A 25063-nucleotide genomic window follows, 5' to 3' on the forward strand; every position below is an offset into this window, starting at 1 on the left:
TCATGACATACACACAAAAGAGTGAACTATGTATGGTGATGGATATGCTAATTATCTTGATTGTGGTAATTATTTCATAATGTATATACAACAGATCATATTGTATACTTTAAATACATAAAATCCTATTTGTTAATTATTTCTCAATAAAGCTGAAAAAATAAAAAGGGAGTCCAGAAAAAAAAGTCTTTCTATTTTTTTCAACTGGCAGCTTTATAAGATAAAATAGACAAGGGATTTAGTTTACTAGATTAAGGAAGTTCATAAAGGGAGGACCAAATCTATCTTGTAATATTAATTATTTTAATCTCTGCTTCATGGAAAGTAGACTTACAAAAGTCCAACTGACAATAAATTACACCTCAATATGTATGCCAAGCCAAGAAAAAAGTACTTTCTGCATTTCGTTTTTTAATTAGTTAACCCAGACCAAAAATATGGCTAAAAAAATATTCTCAAAGGCATACTATAAAACTATAGTAAAACACCTTTGTAATCATATATCAAATTATATGTCCACATTCGCTGTGTATTTTTAAAAATTACATCTTACATGATGTAACTGACACGACCTCTACTTATGTTTGTTTTTGTGGAAATTTCACATACATTCTTTCATATGCTCATCATAAGAAATCTGAGAGAAAGACAAGGAACCTATAATCAAGCCTGTTTTACTGCGGCCTCAAATATATTTCTTATTATAATGATACTTGACAGTGTATTTGTAATTAAAAAAATAAAAACATTAAAAGTTATTATTACCATTATAATGTTGCTTCAGACTTCTCTTAAAAGTTAAAAATATTCCTTGGCTTACCTGCTGCATGTAACAAACTGGCTTCTACTCTGTGGGGAACTCTTGGTGGAATTTTCATAGAAGCACGTATCTGGTAAAAACTAAAGGAAAATAGACCAAAAAAATCATTTCAATATATATTTTAAAATATGCAAGCCCTAATTTCTATATATCTGTACATATTAAGTAACAAATTTGGTCTGCTTATATCAGTGTCCTATATATTTTTAAAGATTTATTTTTTTATTTTAAAGATTTTATGTATTTATTTGAAAAAGATTGAGAGAGCATGAGTGGGGGGAGGAGTAGAGGGAGAGGGACAAGCAGACTCTGTGATAAGCATGGAGCCAAGGCCAGACTCAATCCCAAGACTCTGCGATCACAACATGAACTGAAATCCAGAATCAGCTGCTTAACAACTGAGCCACCCAGACACCCCTCCTATAATATCTATTACTGGTGAAAAACAATACATCATATCCACATCAAATATTAGCAGAACTCAATAAGACCCAAAGGGAAACCAGCAAGTAAAAAGGTGAATGAGAAAAACAAAAGAACTGTATTCATATTTCTTACTTTAAATGAGAGAATGTCATAGCAACCAGAGGGATAATAAGACTTCTAAGATTTTCACGGCCTAATTTGGTTATTTATTTTTTTCTTTTAAAACATAATAAACATAAATTATTCTTAACCATAATTTTGAGAAAATACAGATTTAAATTTTTTTGAAAACTGGCTTAATACTATAAATTACAAAACAAGACATGTATTTGGTTTAAAGAATTTGGCATTTTTTCAAGGTCAGAGCTATTTGTTTATATACTTTATTTATTCTACAGGCTTTTATAATACTTATATCTATATATAGAACTCAACCAATCATTAGTAATAACACCTTATATAGAATAAATAATTTGAGGTAAGCATTAGGTTTGTGTTTTAACATTATACTCAAGTATGTTTATATAATAGAGGATATACACATCTATACACACACACACACAAAAGACACAAAGGATTACTAAAAGCAAAATCAAGATAACAAATCGGGATTAGTTTAGATGTACACAAGGAATTAAATATTTTGTTTATTTTTATTTAATAATTTCCCAGGTAGTAATTTAAATTATCAAATTTATAAATAATATAAAGATTAAAATACATAATTATATTACTACTATTTACTTATAACAAAGTAGAGCATTGAAGAGAACATATGGTCAAGTCACAAAGCCAGAATTAAAGAGGAGTGAATGAAAGGCTAGCCGATTAAATCTATAACCTTGAAAGTGACAATTTGGCCTTAAAGAAACAAGGCAAAACTCCACAAACAGAGAGAAATAATTAGTTGAGATTAAGATAAAGTCAGATTGAAAATATGAGATGACTAAAACCAAAAATCAAAGAGGAATCACAGGAGCCTTGGAACCAGAGAACAAAGCTTTCTAGGAGCTATTCAACTTCCCATGCTGAGAATTCCAACTAAAGATTAAGTAAAATAGAAGAAAACATGTGCAATAAGCTCCTAGACATAGGTCTTGGTAATGATTTTTTTGACTATGACACCAAAAGGAAAGGCAACTACATAAAACTAAAAACTACATAAAACTAAAAACTTTCTGCAAGGCAAAGGAAACTCAACAAAATGAAAAGGTAACCCACTAAGTGAGAGAAAATATTTAAAAATCATATATCTGATAGGGGATTAATATCCAAAATTATTATAAAGAACTCTTACAACTCAATAGCAAAAATAAAACAAAACAAAAAACCAAAAAAAAAAAAAAATAACAACCCCACAAAAATAAAACAAAACAAAGCCCAAACAAACAATCTGATTAAAAAATGGGCAAAAGAAGGGTTCCTGGATGGCTCAGTTGCTTAAGACTCTGCCTTTAGCTCAGGTCATGATTCTGGGTCCCGGGATTGAGCCCTGCATGGGGCTCCCTGCTCAGTGGGGAGTCTGTTTCTCCCCCTCCTTCTGACTCTGCCTCCCACTTGTATGCTCTTTCTCTCAAATAAATAAATAAAATCTTTAAGAAAAAATGGGCAAAAGATCTAAATAGACATTTTTCCGAAGAAGCTATATAGGTACATGAAAAGATGCTCAACATTACTAATCATCAGGGAAATGCAAATTAAAATCACAACGAAAGGTCACCTCACACCTGTTAAAATGACCATCACCAAAATATCAAAAGATAAGTGCTGAAGATGTGGAGAAAAGTAAACCCTTGTTCACTGTTAGTGGGAGTAAAAACTGGTGCAGCCACTATGGAAAATTGTATGGAGATTTCTGGAAAAATTAAAAATAGAACTACTATATGATCCAGCAATTCCACTACAGGGTATCTGCCTGAAGAACATGAAAAAAAAATTTTTTTTAAAGGTATATGCGCCTCTATGTTCATTTTAGAAATATCTACAATAGCTGAGATATGGAAACCATCTAAGTGTCCACTGATCGATGAATAAATAAAGAAGATATATATACGATGGAATACTATTCAGCCATAAAAAAGTGATTATCTTGTCATTTGTCATAACATGGATGGACCTGGAGGATACTATGCTAATTGAATTAAGTGAGAGAAAGACAAATACTGCATGATTTCACTTACATATGGAATTTAAAAAACAAAACAAAGAAAACAAAATTTAAGCTCACAGATATATAGAACAGACATGGTTGCCAGAGGGGAGGAACGCTGTGGTGGAACAAAATGGGTGAAGGGTATTAAGAAGTACAAACGCCCAGTTAAAAGGTAAATAAATGAGGCGCCTGGGTGGCTTAGTGGTTAAGCATCTGCCTTTCATTCAGGTCATGATCCCAGGGTCCTGGGATCGAGCCATACACTGGGCTCCCTGCTCAGCGGAGAGCCTATTTCTCCCTCTTTTCCTGCCTGCTGCTCCCCCTGCTTGTCATGGGGATGTAAATACAAGATGGGGAATAAAGTCAATAATATGGTATTAACTTTGTATGGTGATACATCATAAATAGACTTATTGTAGTGATCATTTTGCAATGTAAATGAATGTCAAATCACTATGTTGTACACCTGAAACTAACATAATATCGTATGTCAATTATACCTCAGAAAGCAAAAATATTCTTAAAAAAAAAAGTCAAGCAATGTATCTAAAAACAATGATCCTCTAACCATTAGACTTGAAAGATCAGAAACACAATTATATTCTTCAAAAGTCCTCAATGGATGGGGAAACCAAATTGTAGATTAAGGGAAAACTAATGAAAGCAGCAATTACACATACTATGTTTATGATGATTGGAAATAAAATGGAATAATAGTTCACTTAATCTTTATCTCTAGTTCCAAACCTCCAATTAATTATGAATTATCTCCACTTGGATATCTCACATCAAACTCAGTATATCAAAATGAACTAATCTTCAATTTCCTTATTTATTCCAACATTACTAATATTGTATAAGTCAGTAAGATTTAAAACTTCAATATTATCTTTTACTTTTTATTAAAAATACCCAATTTGCAAAAAGTAGAGCAATGAACCCATATGCCCACTACCCATTTTTAACAAAAAGATTTTTGCCATATGTGATTCATCTATACCTTTTCTTTACTGAGCCATTTCAAAGTAATTTTAGATATCACATATATTCATACTTCAACATATATATTTTAATGCTTTTTCAGTCTCATCCTCCATATGAAATTAGTCATTAAATCCTACTATTTTTCTCCAAAATGCCTCACAGAAATTAATAACACAAAAATAAAAAATGTTAAAGTGAGTAGTAGAATGATTTTTAAAATGTCTGATTTTTTTACCCATCCTGGTGTCCACACATCTTCTAATGTGACTTCCAATAAAAAGTGGAATTTAGTTCCCTATCCTTAAATCTGAGCTGGCCTTAAATGTTGTTTTGGGCAATATAATGTGGCAGAGATGACAATATGCTAGTTCCAAGCGTAGGCTGTAAAAGGTCTTGTAGTTTGTTTCTCTTTGGACCTTGGCTCCTCTGCAAGAATAAGCTGGAGGATGAGAGATCATAAAACAGAGCTGAGTCCACCGAGGTAAGGCCATTCTGGAATAGATAGCACCCAGCCAACTTGCCAGTTGAGTGACAGACTTGTGAGCAAAAAATAAATGTTTATTGTTGTGATGCCACTGAAGCTTTGTGTTTGTTATTAGCTGCATTACTGCGACAATACATAAATAACACAGAAAAAGCAGTAACCAAGAAACAGTGTGCACCATAACAAAAATTTAAAATATATGGCATTGAATTTGGGACCAAAGTAACAGTTACAGTTATGCAAGAAAAACGAGTAAATTGAGACTTAAAAAATGGTAACCCATTTTATACAGTGATGAAACTTTTGGTAAATACACTGTCAGCAATAACTTAGAAGTTAGACAATGTATCTAAGAAACTTTGGGACTTAAGCAAGCTAATTTCCAGGGAGAATGCTGAACATGTCAATTGGTTACTCCTTGTTAAGTATAATCAAGTGCTGCCAGAATGGGATGAGCTAAAGAAAGAACTGGTTATTTTGCAAACAGAATCTGGAGGGAATATAGATGGACCAGGACTTGTTACATTGGAAAACAAAACTGGTTTTCATTTTCAGTCTCCCTAAAGATTTTTTTTTTTTGCAATTTTTTTTTTATTGTTCTCAAGAAATAATTGCATTTGTGCCTAATTTGGGGTTCCATAATCTTGTCTGTTTCCCTTCAAGAAGTCCCACCAAGTGGTCTAAGCTTCGGGTGATTTTCAAAATAAAACGCTGCCACAGACAAACATAATTTCAAAGGAGTGGCTATAAATCCCTTTCTTCAAATCTCTAGAGAAATTAGAGCAGTGTCTAAGTAGACACTCTCAGTTTGACAAAAGGGCTTTTAGGAAGTTGAGGGGTATGATCCCACAGAATTCAGATCCCTAAATAGCAGTGATTATATCTAGAGAATAGTCATGTCTCAAAAGACAATTGTGGGTGTCATTTTCAGAGCTTGGAATGAACTGTATCAGACATACAGAAACCTCATATAATTTTTAAGTAAGTTTTACTGGCCTAAGAACTACCAGCCTAGACTGGAAGTAATAGTGCCAATTCAAGAAGTCGGGCATCTTCTGCTCTTTCTTTGACTTCTGAAAGCAAGCCCAGCCTGTCCTGCTGAGGAGTGAAAGACCATGAGGAGTAAAACAGAGCACAGTCACTTTTATTTTTTATCAAGATGGCAAAGCCAAGACAAACTAGAAATAAAACAAAACAACTACAAAAACCAAACAGAAAATCTATCTCACTGTACTAGTGATAGTCACAGCTTCATTACTATGACTCATAGTGCAGACCTTCAAGCACCTGTGTTACTGCAAACTCCTCCGAACTGTCCCCTATGCTTCTATTTCTTCTACACAACCATCAGTCTCCTATAACAAAATCTTCATCATGTTAGTAAAGGCTTCTTGTAGTAATAGTGATAATTTCTTTCTTACTTGGAAACCGCTGATGACTGCCCAAATCCCTACTGTCAACACTTCTCCAGGCATTAGGAGCCCTTCACAAATACCTCTCCTTTCTTTACTATCTTTTCTTCTGCAATTCTCCTGAAGAATATTCAATCTCCTAAATATTCTTTAAAAAACATGTTAATTCCTATTTCCAAGACTTGATTCATACCACTCTCTACTACCAAGAGGGTTTTTCACTTTATCCTTTGCCTATACAAGTCTTTTTTTTTTTTTAAGATTTTATTTATTTATTTGACAGAGAGAGAGACCACAAGAGAGGGAACACAAGTAAGAGGAGTGGGATAGGGAGAAGCAGGCTTCCTGCTGAGCAGGGAGCCTGAAGTGGGGCTCTATCCCAGAGCCTGGGATCATGACCTGAGCCGGAGGCAGACACTTAACAACTAAGCCACCCAGGTGCCCCTTTTGCCTATACAAGTCTTAAGCATACTTTGATCCTATTTCTCCATAATGCGTTTCCTAACATTACTAACCCAGAAAGATATCTCTCTGTTCTGATTCCTAGAGCACTTTCTATATACACTTCTTGAAGACTTATCATTTTGCGTTTCTACTTAGCTGTTTTGTGCATATATTTTATTTTCCCTATATACTATAAGCTTTTACAAGCAAAAATGAGATCTTACACAGAAGTCCCCTCAATGCCCAGTACAAATTCATAAACATACATTACATATATCTAGCATCATCACTAAATCCACTTGAATAATTCTCAAACATCTATTTAAAACTAAAATTTCTCTAATAAAATAATTATTTGAATACACCTCACTGTTTCCCTTATATATGCTGGAATGTAAGTATGTAATTAAATTTAAATGAAAACCTGTACCTCATTTCTTATGCAAAATATGTAATTTTCACATTAAAATACATACCCTCTCTGAAATAAATCCACATTGTAGAACTTGTTTAGCTCTACAGAGAATTCTACCATTGCTTGAACTTCAGTCATTTTCAATTTATACTCAGAAGACAAATCTGGTAAAAGTCGGGGAAAAAAAATCATGAGAAGCAGAATGACAAAAATGCCAACTTACAAAAACACTAATATTCAAACATATTTCAAACTATGATAAGTAGGTAGAAAATAAAAATGAAGCAAATTAATTCAGTGTACCTAACTTAGCCTGTCCCAACTAAACAGCACCAGAATCAACTACATTTACTTACCAATTATATATTTACTAAATAGCAATAATCTATAATTTAAGATTTGTTCTAATAGAACGCATTTTCTAAACATTTGTTTTCCTTTGTGACATCTATGTGATAATAAATAATACAGCAAATTGCTAAAAGAAATGCTTGACTTTATCACAGATAAAATAGTAAAGAAAAAAATTAAGTGACCTAATTATTCTCTTTTGGTTCTACACTGTACATCCAGGCAACTCCAAAGTCATAAAGAGAATTAGTACTCTTTAATCCCCATTAAATTCATAAAGGTTTTTTCTGCTAGGTGAACTTCTTAAATTACTATTTGTTTTTAAATTTCAAAAGAAATTCCCCTTATTACAAAAGCCCAAAATATTCATTTAAGGAATTAAAAAAAAAAATACAGACAAGCAAAAATAAAAACATTCATGATTCTGTCCCTTGACAGAATATATACCAACAATGCTTTGGTATAATATTCTTCACCTGTGTATGCTTTTGTAAAATTTCTATAAAAACGGGATCAAGCTACATGTACATTTTATAATGTTTATTTCATCTAATTTTTTGATGAGTCAATAAATGTACTTTTACAACATTCTTTTCTTTTCTTTTTTTAAAGATTTTATTTATTTATTTGACAGAGAGAAATCACAAGTAGATGGAGAGGCAGGCAGAGAGAGAGAGAGAGAAGGAAGCAGGCTCCCTGCCGAGCAGAGAGCCCGATGCGGGACTCGATCCCAGGACCCTGAGATCATGACCTGAGCCGAAGGCAGCAGCTTAACCCACTGAGCCACCCAGGCACCCCTACAACATTATTTTCAATTGTTTACTATCATACTGTGAATATTATAATTTAAACCATCTTCTATTGTTGGGTATTTCAGTAGTTTCCATCTTTTCACTATTTCAAAAAAGTACTCTAACAATCACCTTTATCAATAATAATGTGCTTTAAAACACAATTCAGAGTAAGAAAGTGTTGAAACACAATTCTCTAGAGTCTTGTGTTTCCACATATTTTGCAAGCAGACCCTGACTACCTCTGTTTCAGACTATTTTTCAAGGATGCATGATCAGCAAACTGCCTTAGAAGTCAGAGATAGTGTCTCATACTGGAACAAAGGGCAAATTTGTTTATTGTTCCTTTAATAGATAGAGTCTCCTCCTGAGGCTTAAGTCAGGCAAACTTTTTATCCATTTTAAAGATCCAGGTCCCATTAGCTTAAGGTTCCTCTCCTATAATACAACCTACTGATATGCAGGTGTTGCCTGGTCCTGTAGCTACTGCTACTACTACTCAGTATAAATCAGCCTTTTCTTATATCTAAGAGTCTCATGTCTTCTGCCCACATCCATGGCACTGTAGCAGGCTAACATTGTTAGCTTGCAAGAAGATAAAATCTCAGACCTTTCATAGTTTTTGAAATAGTTCTACACAGAAATTCAACAAATATTCTGACCCACTGACAAATACAAAAGAAATCACAGATTCTTACCTCTGCTGGTTAAAGCTTCATTTTAACATTGTGAAATAACCAAACTTGTACTTCCAGTTACTGTTCCTAATTGAAAATATATTGTTCCCCCTATAAAAAAGAAAAAAATAACATTTCAAACAAAATAGACATAAAGAAGTCCATTTTAAGGAAACTTGCGCTTCATTAACAATCTCAATTTATCTAAAAGATCTATATTTTGCATAAAGCTTATTCAAAATAAGTTTTAGAGATTTTTCATTCAGTTTCACTGATATCAAAATTAAGATTCACTGATGTATATTTCAAAGGACAAAAATCAGAGTATTTTCTTATTTCAGTGGTTCAGAAACAATTTTCATGAATACTCAAAATATTCTAAGTTAATTAATTTTTAAGATGTAAAACCTACTATTTTAAAATAACTTCTTAGATAGAGGTAAGTGATTTCTGGAGCTATATATATATACATATATAATGTGTATATATATTATATATATGTATATATATGTATTATATATATGTATATATGTGTATATATATGTATTATATATATATATAATATATATAGCTCCAGAAATCATTTACCTCTACCTAAGAAGTTATTTTAAAATAGTATTATATAAGTATTTTAAAATGTATTTTAAAATACATATATAGTATATATGTATATATATGAAATGTGCATGTGTGCATCTGTACACACACGCGCGCACGCACACACACACACACACTTGAACTATTTAAATTATATTGGCAAAAAAGAATGTTTGGATATGCTATGGATAGTTTTGTTTGTACTCCAAATTTATTGCATAAAGAAAAAAATCTCTTCCCCTTGGTAAAATTACCTTAGATACTAAAAATGTTAGAATAAATCATATTCACTCTTCTTCATAGATTCTTTTTCTTCTCTCCATCATAAACACATAGACTTTACCAGCTTAAATAACTGCTATTTCATTTTTTACTGATCTATAACTGACATACATTAATATATTAGTTTTGGGTATACAACATAGTGATGTGCTATTTTTAAACATTACAAAATGATCACTTCAGTAGTTTTGATTACCATCTGTCACTATATAAACTTACAATGTTATTGACTATATTCCCTATGCTGAACATTACATCCCTGCGACTTATTTTTTATTTCATCACTGGGAGTTTATACCTCTCAATTCTCTTCTTCTATTTTGCCCATTTCCCCACCCCCAACCCCTCTGACAACCAACAGTTTTTTTCTCTGTATTTATGAGTCTGTTTCTGTTTTGCTCATTTGTTTTGTTTTGTAGATACCATATATAAGTGAAATAATGTGGTATTTATGTTTCTCTGACTTATTTCACTTAGTAAAATACCCTCTAGGTCCACTCAAGTTGCTGTAAATGGCAAGATTTCATTCTTCTTTATGGTTGAGTAATATTCCATTGTACTTACACAGCACATCTTATCTATTCATTCACCAACTGATACATAGAATTGTTTCCATGCCTTGGCTATTGTAAATAATGCTACAATGAACACAGGGATGCATTTATCTTTTGGAATTAGTGTCTTCATTTTCTTTGGATAAATATCCAGAGGTGGAATAACTGGATCATACAGTATTTCCATTTTTAATGCTTTGATGGACATCCATACTGTTCTCCAAAGCACCAATTTACATTCCAACCAACAGTGCCCAAGGGATTCCTTTTCTCCACTTCCTCTTCAATACCTGTTATCTCTGGTCTTTTTGATACTAGTCATTCTGAATGTTGTGAGGTGGCAGCTCATTACGGTTTTGATTTGTGCTTCCCTGATGACAACTAATGTTGAGCATATGTTTATGTGTCTGTTGGACCTCCATATGTCTTCTCTGGAAAAATGTCTATAAAGCTTTTCTGTCCATTTTTTAAATAGGGTTGTTTTATTTATTTATTTATTTTCCTGTTTTGTTTTGCTATCCAGTTGTATGACTTTATCTACATCTTGGATATCAACCCCTTATCAAATACATCATTTTTAAGTATCTTCTCCCATTCAGTAGGCTGTCTTTTTTAGTTGATGGTTTCCTTCATTGTGCAAAAGCTTTTTAGTTTGATGTAGCCACTTGTTTATTTTTGCTACTGTTGCCACTGTCTGAGAAGACATATCCAAAAAATATTAAGCCCAACGTCAAAAAACTTACTGCCTATTTTTTTTCTAGAAGTGTTTTGGAAGTCTTCAGTCCATCTGGGATCATTTTTGAATGTGGTATAATAAAATGTTTCATTATTCTGCATGTATCTGTCCAGTTTCCTCACCACCATTTACTGAATAGTCTCTCTTTTCCCCACTGTATATTTCTTTCTCCTTTGCCACAGATTATCTGACCTTATAAAATGGGTTTATTTCTGGGCTCTCTATCCCATTACATTGATCTGTAGGTCTGTTTTGTGCTAGGACTATACTGATATGATTACTATCACTTTGTAGTATAGTTTGAAATCGGGACACATGATACCTCTAGCTTTCTTATGATTGCTTTGATGTGTGAGGTCTTTTGTTGTTCCATACAAGTTTTAGGATTATTTGTTCTAGTTTTGTGGAAAATATCAATGGTATTTTGACAGGGATTGCAGTGAATCTGTAGGTTGCTTTGGGTACTACAGACATTTTAACAATAATAATTCTTCTAATCATGAGCATGATATAGCTTTCCATTTGTTTGTGTCATCTTCAATTTCTTTCTACAATGTCTTGTAATTTTCAGAGTACAGATCTTTCACCTCCTTGGTTAAATTTATTCCTCAGTATTTTATTCTTTTTTAACATTTATTTATTTATTTTTAAGATTTTGTTTATTTGAGAGAGAGAGAGAAAGCACGCACGCATATGAGTGGGAGGAAGGGCAGTGGGAGAGGAAGAAGCAGGTTCCCTGCTGTGTAGGGAGCCTGACATGGGGCTTGATTCCAGGACCTCAGGATCATGACTTGAGCCAAAGACAGACACTTAACCTACTGAGCCTCCCAGGTGCACCTTTTTTTTTTTTTTTAAAGATTTATTTATTGAGAGAGAGAGCGCCATGAGCGCTCACACACGTAGGAGGAGCAAAAGGAAGAGAAAAGATAATCTCAAGCACTCTCTGTGCTGAGCGCAGAGCCCAACTCAGGGCTCATTCCCATAACCCTGAGATCATGACATGAGCCAAAACCAAGAGTTGGACACTTAACCAGCTGCACCACCTGGTATTTTATTCTTTTTTGATGCAACTGTAAATGGGATCGTTTTCTTGATAGTGTATAGAAACACAACAGATTTCTATGTATTAATTTTGTATCTTCTAACTTTACAGAATTCATTTATTAGCTATAATAGTTTTTTACTGGAGTCTTAAGAGTTTTATACATGTAGTATCATGTCATCTGCTAATAGTGACATTTTTAAGTCTTCTTTCCAATTGGGATACCTTTCACTTCTTTTTCTTGCCTAATTGCTATGGCTAATACTTCCAGCACTATGTTGAATGAAAGTAGTGATCTTTTTAAAGGAAAAGCTTTAAATTTCTCACCACTGAGTAAGATGTTAGCTGTGGGTCTGTCATATATGGCCTTTATTATGTGTAGGTACCTTTCCTCCATAAATAATTTATTGAAGTTTTTATCATGAAAGTATGTTGAGAAAGCGCTCCATATTTTGGGCATCCCTCCCAATTGTGGAGTTCTTGCATCTGGGTACGATCCAGGGTGCACACCCTCTTTTCTCTCTTATATTTTCCCTCAGCACTTATCTCCATCTAACAAACTAAAGATTTTTTTTTTAGTTTTTATTATGTTTCCCCTCTCACATGTAAGCTTTATAAAGGTAAGAATCCTGAGTACTCTCTTCATAGCTATATCTTCACTGCCTGACACACAATATATACTCAATTTAACATTTAACAAAGATTTAATAAATTAACATTGAATCTTCCATAAGCATTAACTGTTATTATTTTTCTACTTAAATACAACCAACCTGAAAAAAGGAATTACACTGATATATGAAAAACAGAGACATACATGAATAAACTTTTATAATAAAATAAACTTTTATTTATAGTACTATCCCTTTACCAGCATTATCTTCTAGGTCTGTTAGCAGCTTCTCTTGCTCTTCTTGTACCCTGCTGTCTTTTTTGTTCTATTGTTACTGTCTAATTTTCTTCAAGTCCATCTCTTTTTATTGATTATTCCCTAAGTAGAAATATATAATACATATACAGATATATACAGTGTGATGCTGATAAATCTGATTTTCATTCCCCCATCAAAAAACAGAAAACAATTATTTTTATGTTTATGTATTGGTAGAAAAATTCCAAAGAAGAACTAAAGGAAAAGGAGAGCAGGCAAAAAGAGAAAGGCAAGAAAAACCAGAGGACTCTCGGGGTCAAAGTGGATCTGTCTGATTTTTTTTTTCATAAACTTCTCTTTTGGGGTGCCTCCTGGTTCAGTCATAAAACATTTGCCTTCACTCAGGTCATGATCCCAGGGTCCTGGGATTAAGCCCCACATTGGGCTCACTGCTTGGCAGGGAGACTGCTTTCTCTCTCCCACTCCCCCTGCTTATGTTCCTGCTCTCGCTGTCTCTCTGTCTGTCAAATAAATAAATCAAATCTTTAAAAAGTAAAATAAATAAAATAAACTGCCCTTTTTCCCATCACAGGGAGCAATTGTCACTCAGGTACAGCCAATTCTTGTTGGCTTAGCACACTGTCAGAGGCTTCTAAATTTTCAAAGAGAAATTGGAAACTTTTTTCCTAAAGGTGTAATCTCCTAAACTTTAGATGTTGTCAACTAGTTAAAAATAAACAAAAACAAAACAAAACAAAACCTGTGTAGTTCAAATCAAATTCATTTACAGGACAAATGTGTTCAGAGTTTGCAATCACTCATACAAATTCTTATGCCATTCAGATCCTCCTTGGGAAAGGACTTTTCATGAAACAGAAAAATCCTGTCTGCCCTCTTTTAAGAATGAAAGAAGGTGAAGAAAAGCCTTCTTTCCTTTTTACCCAGAGGATGCCTGCAGGACACTGTGCTGTAAGGAACTCTCTGCTCCACAACAAGCCATGGATTTCACAGCTCTTTTACATAGCCTGCTTGCTGGCTTAGAATCTGTCACTTTAACCTGAGCATTTGAAGCTATGGGAATAAACTGACTTAAACTGAAACTAAATTGTTCTTTCTGCTCTTCTGGAGCTGGCAAAGTAGCCTAAACGGAATAATTTGAGAAGGGCTTCTTCTTGGGCCATTTCCTAGGTCCCTAAGAGAGAATTTAGCTGAGTAAACGACAAATTCCAATCCAAAGAAGCCAGAAGGGAACCTCAAACAGAAACCGATTCTGATACTAAATGGGAAATTAATACTAAAAGTCACTTATACTGACAGGGAGAATAATCTGACCATCACCTAGTAATACCTCAGTAAAAATTAGCTTACTTCCAAAGAAACAAAGTTACCTATTACTCTGAAAGACATTCTTGGCCCTCTATAACTGCTCTAACACAGTGGGCACTAGGCACATATGGCTATGGGACAATTAAAATGTGACTGGTGTGACTGAGGAACTGAATTTTTAATTTTAAAGGAATTTATATTTAAATCCAAATTAAATATAAATTTAAAATTTATATTTACAGTAATTTAATTTAAATTACATAAATAAATAATAAATCAAATTTAAATTTAATTTAATTAAAAATAAATAAATTAAATTAAAAAATAAATAAATAAAAAATAAATTAATTAATTAAAAATAAATAAATTAATTAAATAAATAAAATAACTTAAAAATAAATAAATTTACAGTAATTTAATGTAATTTAATTTAAATTACAGTAATTTATATTTAAATCCAGTATAAAATATTTTTTCATTGAACATAACTTTATTGTTTGATATGGCTATATTTTACTTGAACTGTTAAAAATGTAGTAATGCTAACTGAGATACACTCTAAGCATCAGATTTCAAAGATAGTATAGAAAAAAAGAACATAAATGTCTCATTAATTTTTTTTAAGATGTTATTTATTTATTTGACAAAGAGAGATCACAAGCAGACCGAGAGGCAAGCAGAGAGAGAGAGAGAGAAGGAAGCAGGCTCCCCTCTGAGCAGAGAACCTGATGCGGGACTCGATCCCAGAACCCTGAGATCATGACCTGAGCTGAAGGCAGCAGCTTAACCACTGAGCCACCCAGGCGCCCCTCATTAATTTTATTTTATACTGAACACATCTTGAATAATATTTTTGATATGTTGGGTTAAGTAAAATAAATTATAAAAATTAATTTTACCATTTATTTTTAGTTTTTAAAATGTAGCTACTGGAAAGTTTTAAATCACACACACATATATCTATTGAATGTGTATGTTAGTCTAGGAATACCAAGCCATCTCTTTAACTCCTGGAATGTATAGTAACTGCCCCAGAAATAACACAAGGTACATAAAAATCATGCATAGTTTCTAAGACTATAGACATGTTCACTCCAATCAGATTGGTTGAGAGACCACAAAAGGGAGTCCAGGTATGGATATATGGAAAAATGTGGGAGATACTCCTTCATCATCTACACTAATCCTAGAACAACAGCTAACCACTAACCAGTGTGAACTCAGTCTGACTTCATGAGTGTTACCAGAAATCTAAAAGGATGTGGAAACATCTGAAACTAAGAGGCACAGCTTACAGGTTCCTAAAGATGAACTAGAGACCACAGGGGATGATCAGATCCTCTCACCAAAATAAAAAACCTAACAGTAGCCTTAACTCAAACTGTGGACCCAAAATATATGCCCTGAGGATGTTTTCTTCTCCTAAGGAAGACAGCAAAGGAGCTGAATGAATTGGAAACTCTAAGACACTCCCTTTGCCAACCTAAGGAATAAAGGGATCGCTTCTACCAATTATAGAGCCAAACAGCTCCAGCTTCTAAATTCTATTTCCAAGTTAGCAGCCATGACACAAATGGGTTCAGAGCTTATAATACGACAGTGTGAATAATGATGCCTAATCTTATGCAGAAGATACTAAAGATACTACATAAGGCAAAAATAACCTATGGGCCAACCTAGCCTTAAAAATCCTTTAGAAAGGCTCCATGTTGGCAATCAATATACCATTTCTCAATGAGTAAAATACATTCACTTTGTCTTCCAACTTTAGGAAAAAAATCAGTTTCTTCAGTGAACACTAGATAACACAGTAAACTTGCATGTAGGGGCCATATTGTACAAAAAATATACACATCTTTATATGTTCATATTCATCACCGAGAAACTCAAATTATGGTAGACATACAGGAACTGATACCAAGTGAAGGAACATCACATTTAAGCCCAAATGGATGAGAGGTTCACACAATGACAGACATGTGGGGACAGAGACTGGCATTTAGAATCTGGGACCAATGGAGGAAATAGTATCTTATATGTACAGTTAAATTTAAATATGTTATATAGAAACATGATGGGAACAAAGAAGGAGATTACCTCAATCCACTTAATACTAGCTAGTCAGTTTTGTATCCATTTTCTTGAGCCTTCTCCTAATAAGTAGGAAACTTCAAATACGGGCACCCCCAGAAGTCTTCAAAATGCCACTCTTACCACCTTGTGAATAAAGTATTCTTCTAACAGTCAAGTTCTATAGCAAACTGAGAAGAGTAGAAGATGGGTCTCTTGGGGGAGGGGAGGTGCTCAGCTGCCACATTTTCTGAGTCCCACTCACTTAGGGCATAACTGAACTCCAATCTATACAGGCTCAGGCCCTTAAAGCCTTGGAGCTAATCCTCACCAAGTCAGACCATACAGTAGTACACTGAGAACGATCAACCAGTGATACCTGGATTATCCTTGCATCTCTAATCCTGCCATCTCGTAATTCTGGTCATCTGAGATAGTTAAGTCTCCATTGGGTGGTTCAAGTCTAAAAATCCGAGCAATGTTTCTATTTCTTTTTTTCTTTAAAGTTTTATTTATTTATTTGAGAGACAGACAGAGATAGTAACAGAGAGCACGAGCCAAGGAGAGAGAGAAGTGGGCACCGCGATGAGAGGCTCGATTCCAAGACCCTGGGATCATGACCTGAACCGAAAGGCAGACGCTTAACTGACTGAGAGCCACCCATAAAATATTTTTATTTTTTGATTTACATTCATTTCCCTTCTTATTTGGCCAAGGTCCTGACACCCTGCCCAGCTCTGTAAGCTCCCTCTTACAGGGGCTAAACACACTAAGTCACTGAATTACAACCTGCTCTAAAATGGCCAAGCCACCTGTCACTTGCCTGACTCTGAAGATCCCACTGTTTGGACAGTTTTTAACTTTCTTTTTGCCTTCACAATTATCACATGCACAACACACTTGCATCAGCGACATCTCTCATTTTATAAAAAGTGATTCACAGCGAAGATGAACTTATCAGAATAATTACAGTAGAAAGGACTGTAAATTAAGGAAGAACACTGGTCTAGAAACTTTTGCTGCCACTGCTGACTCAGAATTCTTGATGGCCTGCCATATGCTATAATGCCCAAATTATAGAAATATTTAAGAGAATAGAGTACTAAATTCTTTTAGAGAGAGAAGAGGAGACCTTCAGAAAGGAGGATAATGAGAACAACTTGACAGGCAAACCATATTTTAAAAACCTGTATGTTTCTCTATTGATATCAAAATACAGACCAAACAGCAGTATCAAATTGGAACCAATTATATATATTCAGAACTTTTTGGAGTACCTACTATTACACTAGTAGTTTTAACTATGTTATTTCATTTAATTCTCACAAAAATCTGAAAAAACTATCATTACTCCACTTTACAGGTGAGGAAATTAAAGAGCAAAAAGTTTACACAATGTATGCAAGATCACAGTTAGGAAATAATGGAAAAAGGACAAAATCCTCAAATGTACCAAACTACATGGCCTAAATTTTTTTTTTTTTTTTTTAAGATTTTATTTATTTATTTGACAGAGGCAGGCATAGCGAGAGAGGGAACACAAGCAGGGAAAGTGGGAGAGGAAGGAGGCTTCCCACCGAGCAGGGAGCCCGATGTGGGGCTCAAGCCACCTGAGCTGAAGGCAGATGCTTAACGACTAAGCCACCCAGGCGCCCCACATGGCCTAAATTTAAACTTGCATAATTAAAAAGTCTACACCTGAATTGTTATAGGAATAGACTGAAAGATCTTCAAGTATAAAATAAATATGCCCCTACAACTGAAATCAGAATACAGCACTAAAATTACACTTGATAAATTAACCACATTTAATTTCCATGTAATTAGTATTACTAATTATGAAATCTTCAAATTTCTGACATTCCACACCCAAAAACAGGAAATCTGAAATTTTAAAGGCATTGTTCTCTCCTAATTCCTTTAAAATTTGGTTTTGAACTGTAGTTGTCAAATAAAAGAGAAATATATTATTACTAATCTTAGAACCAGCACTTAGATTAAGAAGTAAGCATTCTTGGGGCGCCTGGGTGGATTGAGCCGCTGCCTTCGGCTCAGGTCATGATCTCAGTGTCCTGGGATCGAGCCCCGCATGGGGCTCTTTGCTCAGCGGGAGCCTGCTTCTCTCTCTCTCTCTCTCTGCCTGACTCTCCGCCTACTTGTGATTTCTCTCTCTGTCAAATAAATAAATAAAATCTTTAAAAAAAAAAAAAAAAGAAGTAAGCATTCTCAAAACAAAACATTGTTCACTCTGGATAACTGTGTTAGTATGATAGAAAATCCAAAGGAAAAATATTTTTTAAAACATAGAAAGAATGTTGGTGACTTCTGAGAGTATTCCCATGGTTGACTTATTACATGAGAATGAAGAGACAGAAACTTTTATTGCCCATTATGGGACACTTAATGGTCCTCTTATATTATATTAACAATGAGAAACAAGATTTAGTGATTTAAAAATTTAATTTAAAAAATTAAAATTTAGGGGCGCCTGGGTGGCTCAGTGGGTTAAGCCTCTGCCTTCGGCTCAGGTCATGATCTCAGGGTCCTGGGATCGAGCCCCGCATAAGCAGAGAGCCCGCTTCCTCCTCTCTCTCTACCTGCTTCTCTGCCTACCTGTGATCTCTCTGCCAAATAAATAAATAAAATCTTAAAAAAAAAAAATTAAAATTTAATTTATTGAAACCAGCTCATATAAACTTTTCAGGGACACATTCATGCCATAAATCAAATCTGCCAGTAATATAATACAGTATGCCTCTGAATATATCATGTTATTATACACTTTAAAAATCAAGAATGGGGGCACCTGGGTGGCATAGTCAGTTAAATGTCAAACCTTTGGTTTCAGTTCAGATTATGGTCTCAGAGGTGACACTGGGTCCCACATGGGGCTTTGTGCTGAGTGAGGAGTCTGCTTAAGATTCTAGCTCCCTGGGACGCCTGGGTGGCTCAGTTGGTTGGACGACTGCCTCCGGCTCAGGTCATGATCCCGGAGTTCCGGGATCAAGTCCCACATAGGGCTCCCAGCTCCACAGGGAGTCTGCTTCTCCATCTGACCTTCTCCTCGCTCATGCTCTCTCTCACTGTCTCTCTCTCAAATAAATAAATAAAATCTTTTAAAAAATTTAAAAAAAAAAAGATTCTAGCTCCCTTTAAAAAGAAAAAAAAAAGATTCTAGCTCTAGCTCCCTCTGCCTCTCCCTGCTGTATGCTCTCTAAAATAAATAAATATTAAAAAAAAAAAGAATATCTCAAATGATCAAAAATTAGTTACTTCTTTTGATATGAAGAGAAATTCAGAAAGAATCACAATCATTATCTAGTACCTAGTTCAGGAATCTGCCCAGCATCCCTTAAAATATTTCATCTTACTGATTATCTCAACAGACAAAGCTCAGAACTAGAACAAAAAGAATTACAATCCTCCCTCTGAAAAATATTCTAAGAAACAAACGATGCTTTCTTAGAAGTCTATGCTTGCTTGCTTTCTTTAGTCTACCAGTGATTTTGATGCCAGAGAGATCCATATTCTAATCCAGACTCACAAAATTCCAATAGAGTTAACATTAGGTGTTGTATTAACTTTAGTGTACCATATAGTGATTCAACAATTCCTTACATCTCAAGATTCTATCTCAATTTTTAGAAAAAAAAATAAATAAAAATATTGTCATTTATAGGCCATCAGACCTTAAAGGGAAAATGCTGGCTTCCAATTAAGATCATCTTAGATCTTAGGTGTTGAGAGAAACTAGGGAAAAAGGAGACTGTGATTATTTCAACTTTTTATTTAGAATTTTTTTCTACGATTACACTCCTTAAAGACATTTCTTTGGTTCTCCCTGCCTGAAGGTCTATTTCTATAAAAATGAGCCTTTGGCAAGCATTTTATTATATTATTATTATACTTTGATATAAGTTAATTTTACAGAATGGACTGGAGACAGCCTACATTCTAATCTTATCTTACCTGAGGAAAAGAACTAATTTTCAGTAAGCCTGAGAAAGAATGAGGATGGTTTTAAAATCTGGGGTCCTTAATTCCAAAAGGCAAAAGTGATAGCAAAGGAATATAGGCTTCCAAGGTCTGAAACTGTGACTGTCAATAACGCCTGAGTTTGCTGTTCAGACATTTACAGTTAGCAGTATTTCCAGCTGGCAATGGGAGACATCAAAGAGCAGATGTCAGAGATACCACTGATCTAAAAACAATCATGAATGAAGCAGCTGCACCCTGTAAGACAACTTCAAGAGGATTCCAATGAAGGAATACTTCTAGGTCTGATTATATTAAGATTTGTAGAAAAAGGACATTTCGTAAAACTTAACAGAAATGTTCCATAATACTATCAATTACAGACTTCTATACTGACAATATAATTTAGAAATACTCGCTATATTATGGATAGTCTAAAGAGAACTAATCCCATGAAAGGGATATACTATAATTTTCTCAGAATGTTGTTTTGATTGAGAGAGAGTTCATAAAGATTGTTTCATCAAAATAAGAAGGAGGTACCTGGTATAATCTCGTATATTGGCCTGACACCTCTATCTTCCTGTTAGGAAAAAAGAAGCTAATTTTTATTAAATTTAGCACATTATTGATAACTAAGTATGTACTTGTTAAAATGGTGAAACCTACTGTGGAATTGTTTCACTCTACTCCTTCTGAAAAATCTAGACCTGCCTAACAACTTGTGCTTTCTAACTTTTCTCAAAAAGTCACTGGTTCATTAACTTTTTTTTTTTGGTATCACCATTCTTCTTATTTTTATTCATTTCTAAACTTTCTTCCTGACAAACAACTTGAAGAAAAGAAAAACAAAAAAACACATTACTTATTTCAAACCTATATGCTCCCATGTCTATCCATTCACTTAAATACACACATGAATATATCACAAAACTCACTTTTAAGCAGTTTTTCCTCAATACATAGAATCAAAGCAAAGGAAATCCTTGCCCTTCCTAGTCCTAAACAATGCCCACTGTCAAGAGTCTATATCTACAATAAACAAAGCTCAAATATAAGATAACAGAAAATTACAGAGGTAACCAAAGATGTATGAATAATTCTTACATCTCTTTTCAGCGTCAAATCCTGGCACAGGGCATTTTAATTCTATATACTGAATGATACAGCATCGGCCTAACCGTATATGAACATTAATATAAGATAGTACACAGTTCACCAGCATTTTACTAGATTTTTCATAGAAGTCTCAAATTTAAAAATCTAAATACCAGTTTGATCTGGAATTTAACCAATGATACGCAGTCTAAAACAGAAATAAAGTAGTTATATAGCAATTTTTGTCTGTGGTGGCCCTAAATATATTTAATAAGGCTTACTTTGCTACTGAAACATCACCCACTTATTATAGGTAGAGACAACTAGCTATAGAGGTTAAGTGGCTTCTACAAATTAATGTCATGAGTCATCATAAGAATTTAGATCTTCCGACATCAAGTTCTGTGCCTGTTGTCCACCACAAGTTCTTAATTTCTCAGAGCACAGAAAACACACACACACCAAAAACCAAAAAAATAACAAGAATTTGTAGGCATTTTTACTTTTTTAAATTAACTGTTACTTAAAAATAAAAAGACTTGTCTTTGAAAGGTGGGAAAGCTTCCTTCAGAAATAGCAGTTAATTCTATTTGCATTGGAAAAATCATTTTTAGAAAATCTTAAAAGTTGAATTCATCACCTCCTACCACTCACAACTGCTGGTTCTTCCAATAGAGGTGTGGCTTAAAGACACTAGATACTAAACTGTATTTCCCTCTACTTTTTTTTTTTTTTTTAAGATTTTTATTTATTTATTTGACAGGGAGAAAGAGAGATCACAAGTAGGCAGAGAGGCAGGCAGAGAGAGAGAGGAGGAAGCAGGCTCCCCGCTGAGCGAAGAGCCTGAAGTGGGGCTCGATCTCTGGACCATGGGATCATGACCTGAGCCGAAGGGAGAGGCTCAACCCACTGAGCCACCCAGGTGCCCCTTCCCTCTACTTTTATCTCTAGTATCAATCTGAATAAGAAACTGTACTTTTTTGCCTTGGTATATTCCTTGTATACAATAGAAACAGAAAAATTTAATTCCTACCTCACACAGACAATGTAAGGAAGAATTTACTGTTTGTGGACTGCTTTGAGATTCCAGAACGAAATACATAATCCAGTTTATCTTCAACTTTAGAAAAAAGACAACTTCACTGAAAGTATCTGCTTCAGCAGATGCCTTCAAAATAAAATACTATACCATTATTTATACAGAGAGCTTTTATGTAAATGAAAGGGGGGGCCCCAACACTGGTTAGAATGTTCTTTTCCCCAATTCAAAAATTTAATACTTCTGTTCTCACATATCTTTCATTCTGCAGGCACACTAAATCTATTCTTAAATTAGGGTCATGGTCTCAGGGTCCTGAGATGGAGCCCTGCATCTGGCTCTCTGCTCGGTGAGGAGCAGAGAGCTTTCCACTCCCTCCCCCCCCTACCCCGCCTGTTTCTCTGCCTACTTGTGATCTCTCTCTCTATCAAATGAATAAAATCTTAAAAAAATATAGTAAATCATAGGCATTCATTAAAGAGAACAGAGACCCTCAGGAAAATGACGCAATAATTTGCAATAATATATAAAACATCAAATTAATAATGGATTTCATAAAATAAATTATTAAATTTTATTAAAGATTAGCTCTTGGACCACTGTCTTTACTAAAGGACAATAAAATTTCCAAATTTTAAGCTTATGTTTGCAGGTCATCCTTTAACAAATCTTAACCCTTTATATTTTCATGAAGTCTATACTCATTGCTTCTTCTGACTCTTAAGGTAAACATAATTCTTAAAAATTAAAGGTTCAATGAATAAATGTAAGAGGCTTATTGTTACTGCCACTCTTGATAATTTCCAGTCAGGAAAGAAAAAAGATGAAGAGATTTGATTAAACTGTAAGATGAACTAAGAATACTAAGTGGACACCTAGCGTACGGAGGAAGCAGAAGAGACTGAACTCTTCAGAGATTTAATGAAAAGTTAAATAGATTAGAGAGTCTCGATTTATGCAAAAGCAAAAAAAAAAAAATCATAAAAAAAAACCCACAACGGTTTTAGAGGGGGGAAAGCAAGCGCCCAAGATTAAATACTGGAATTAGGATCATAATGGAAAAGGACGGGGGGGGGGGACAGAAGCCATTAAACAGAAAGCGATGAAACAAGGTACCAAAGACAGCTAAAATTAGAGAGTGAGGGCCTGCGAAGGTAAGGGGGGGGGGCACAGAATGAACTCCAGCGCAAACCGATGTTAAAGCACACATACAACCAGAAACTCACAAAAGAGAAGGAAGACGGAGTGCTGAAACGAGGAAAGAAGAGAGCTAAGGAAGAAACTGTTAAGAGGCAAACTTGGTCGGTGAGGGAAAGGAGAGTCGGGAAGAAGAGCCAAACTAGGGATGCACGGTGAGATGGGAGAAATTAAGGGGAGCAAAAAGGATACACTGCCTCAACAGGGAGACCAGCGGAGCGAAAGGGCACGTGGGAGGAGGGGATGAAAGAGCATAACCACCAAAGGGGGATAAAGAGAGGACAGAGCCGCAGGACCCAGCTGACCGCGAAGGGCAGGCGACGTCTGGGTACAGGAGTGCGGTTCAGGAAGAGCCGGCCGAGGGACATGCCGCAGGGGCAGGGGCAGCAGGGAGCACCCGGAGAGCGCGACTCCGTGGCTCCTCGCCACCCGGAGGGCACTCGGCACAGCCGTCCCCACCGACCTTCAGCGGGCCCGGGGCCGGGCTCCGAGCTGGAGCAGCCGAGTGAAGGGCTGGAGCGGGCGAGCGGGGACAAGGAGAAGGAGGCCGCTTCCTGCCGGGCCCGTGGGAAAGAGGGAGGGGTCTTGGGTGTAGGGAGCCGGGGGAGGCGGAGAGGACAGTTAGGGGCTTACCTTTCGTCCGGCTCGGCCTCCTCCACCGCCTGTCGGACGGAGGAGCTCGTTGTCCTGCTGGAAAAAGACGGCCCTACCCGGGTCAGCACCATCCCGCCCCGGGCCCCCTCACATCGCCATCGCAGCAACCGCAACCGCCGCAACGAAGGAGCCGGTTCGTCACCGCCGCTCGGTTACTGGCCCGAAACGGCCAGCGAGCATGCGCAGTCGCCCCAATCCCGAGGGAACCCCGGCCTGCCAGCACTACCTGCGATCAACAGGTCTTCTGCCCCGCGGCCCCGCCCCCCGCCTTCTCTCACCTCCCCACTCCTCCCTTGATCCCTCCCCTCTCTAAGGCGAGGCCCCGCCCCTTCCAGGCACTGAGCCCCGCCCCTCCCTCGCTTCCAAGCCTCTCAACCGCCGCTTTAGCTCCAGCGCCAACTGAGATTTCAAGAGATTTGTCCGCACTATTCGCTTCTCGCTCCCAAGTTCTCGCGAGAACGGGAGTTTTGCGTCAATAAGACGCGCGAACCCCAGTAGAGGGGTCGTGCTGGGAGTTTAAAGAAACAAGTTAAGAGTCTGTTTGCATTTTATGCTGAAGAGAAGGGTTCCGGAGGAGGGCAAAAGGAGGGAGTGCTAAGACATCAGCTCTGTTTCTCACATTGTCCTTTGTTCTTCTGTCTTCTTGACCTCTGGGCTGCGGTCCCG

General features: G+C 35.7%; 1 protein-coding gene across 8 annotated transcripts in view; it reads right to left on the reverse strand.

Moving 5' to 3' along the window:
* The window catches only part of FAM135A (family with sequence similarity 135 member A), a 131229-nt gene extending 106409 nt beyond the window's left edge, over positions 1-24820 (reverse strand). For 2 of the 8 annotated variants that reach the window (XM_004769299.3, XM_045069362.1), the window contains exons 1-4: positions 24377-24820; positions 8978-9067; positions 7199-7301; positions 821-900 (exon numbers count right to left, since the gene is read on the reverse strand). In XM_004769299.3, the coding sequence (XP_004769356.1) occupies positions 821-900; positions 7199-7275 (157 nt within the window). In that variant the 5' untranslated portion in view covers positions 7276-7301; positions 8978-9067; positions 24377-24820. The remainder of the gene's footprint in view (positions 1-820; positions 901-7198; positions 7302-8977; positions 9068-24376) is intronic. The other 6 variants (XM_004769303.3, XM_045069364.1, XM_045069366.1 and 3 more) reach the window with 4 other exon arrangements.
* Between the last annotated feature and the right edge of the window lie 243 nt (positions 24821-25063).

This window comes from Mustela putorius, unplaced genomic scaffold (genome assembly GCF_011764305.1).
Source record: "Mustela putorius furo isolate JIRA1106 unplaced genomic scaffold, ASM1176430v1.1 tig00003927_pilon_pilon_pilon, whole genome shotgun sequence".
NCBI lineage: Eukaryota > Metazoa > Chordata > Mammalia > Carnivora > Mustelidae > Mustela > Mustela putorius.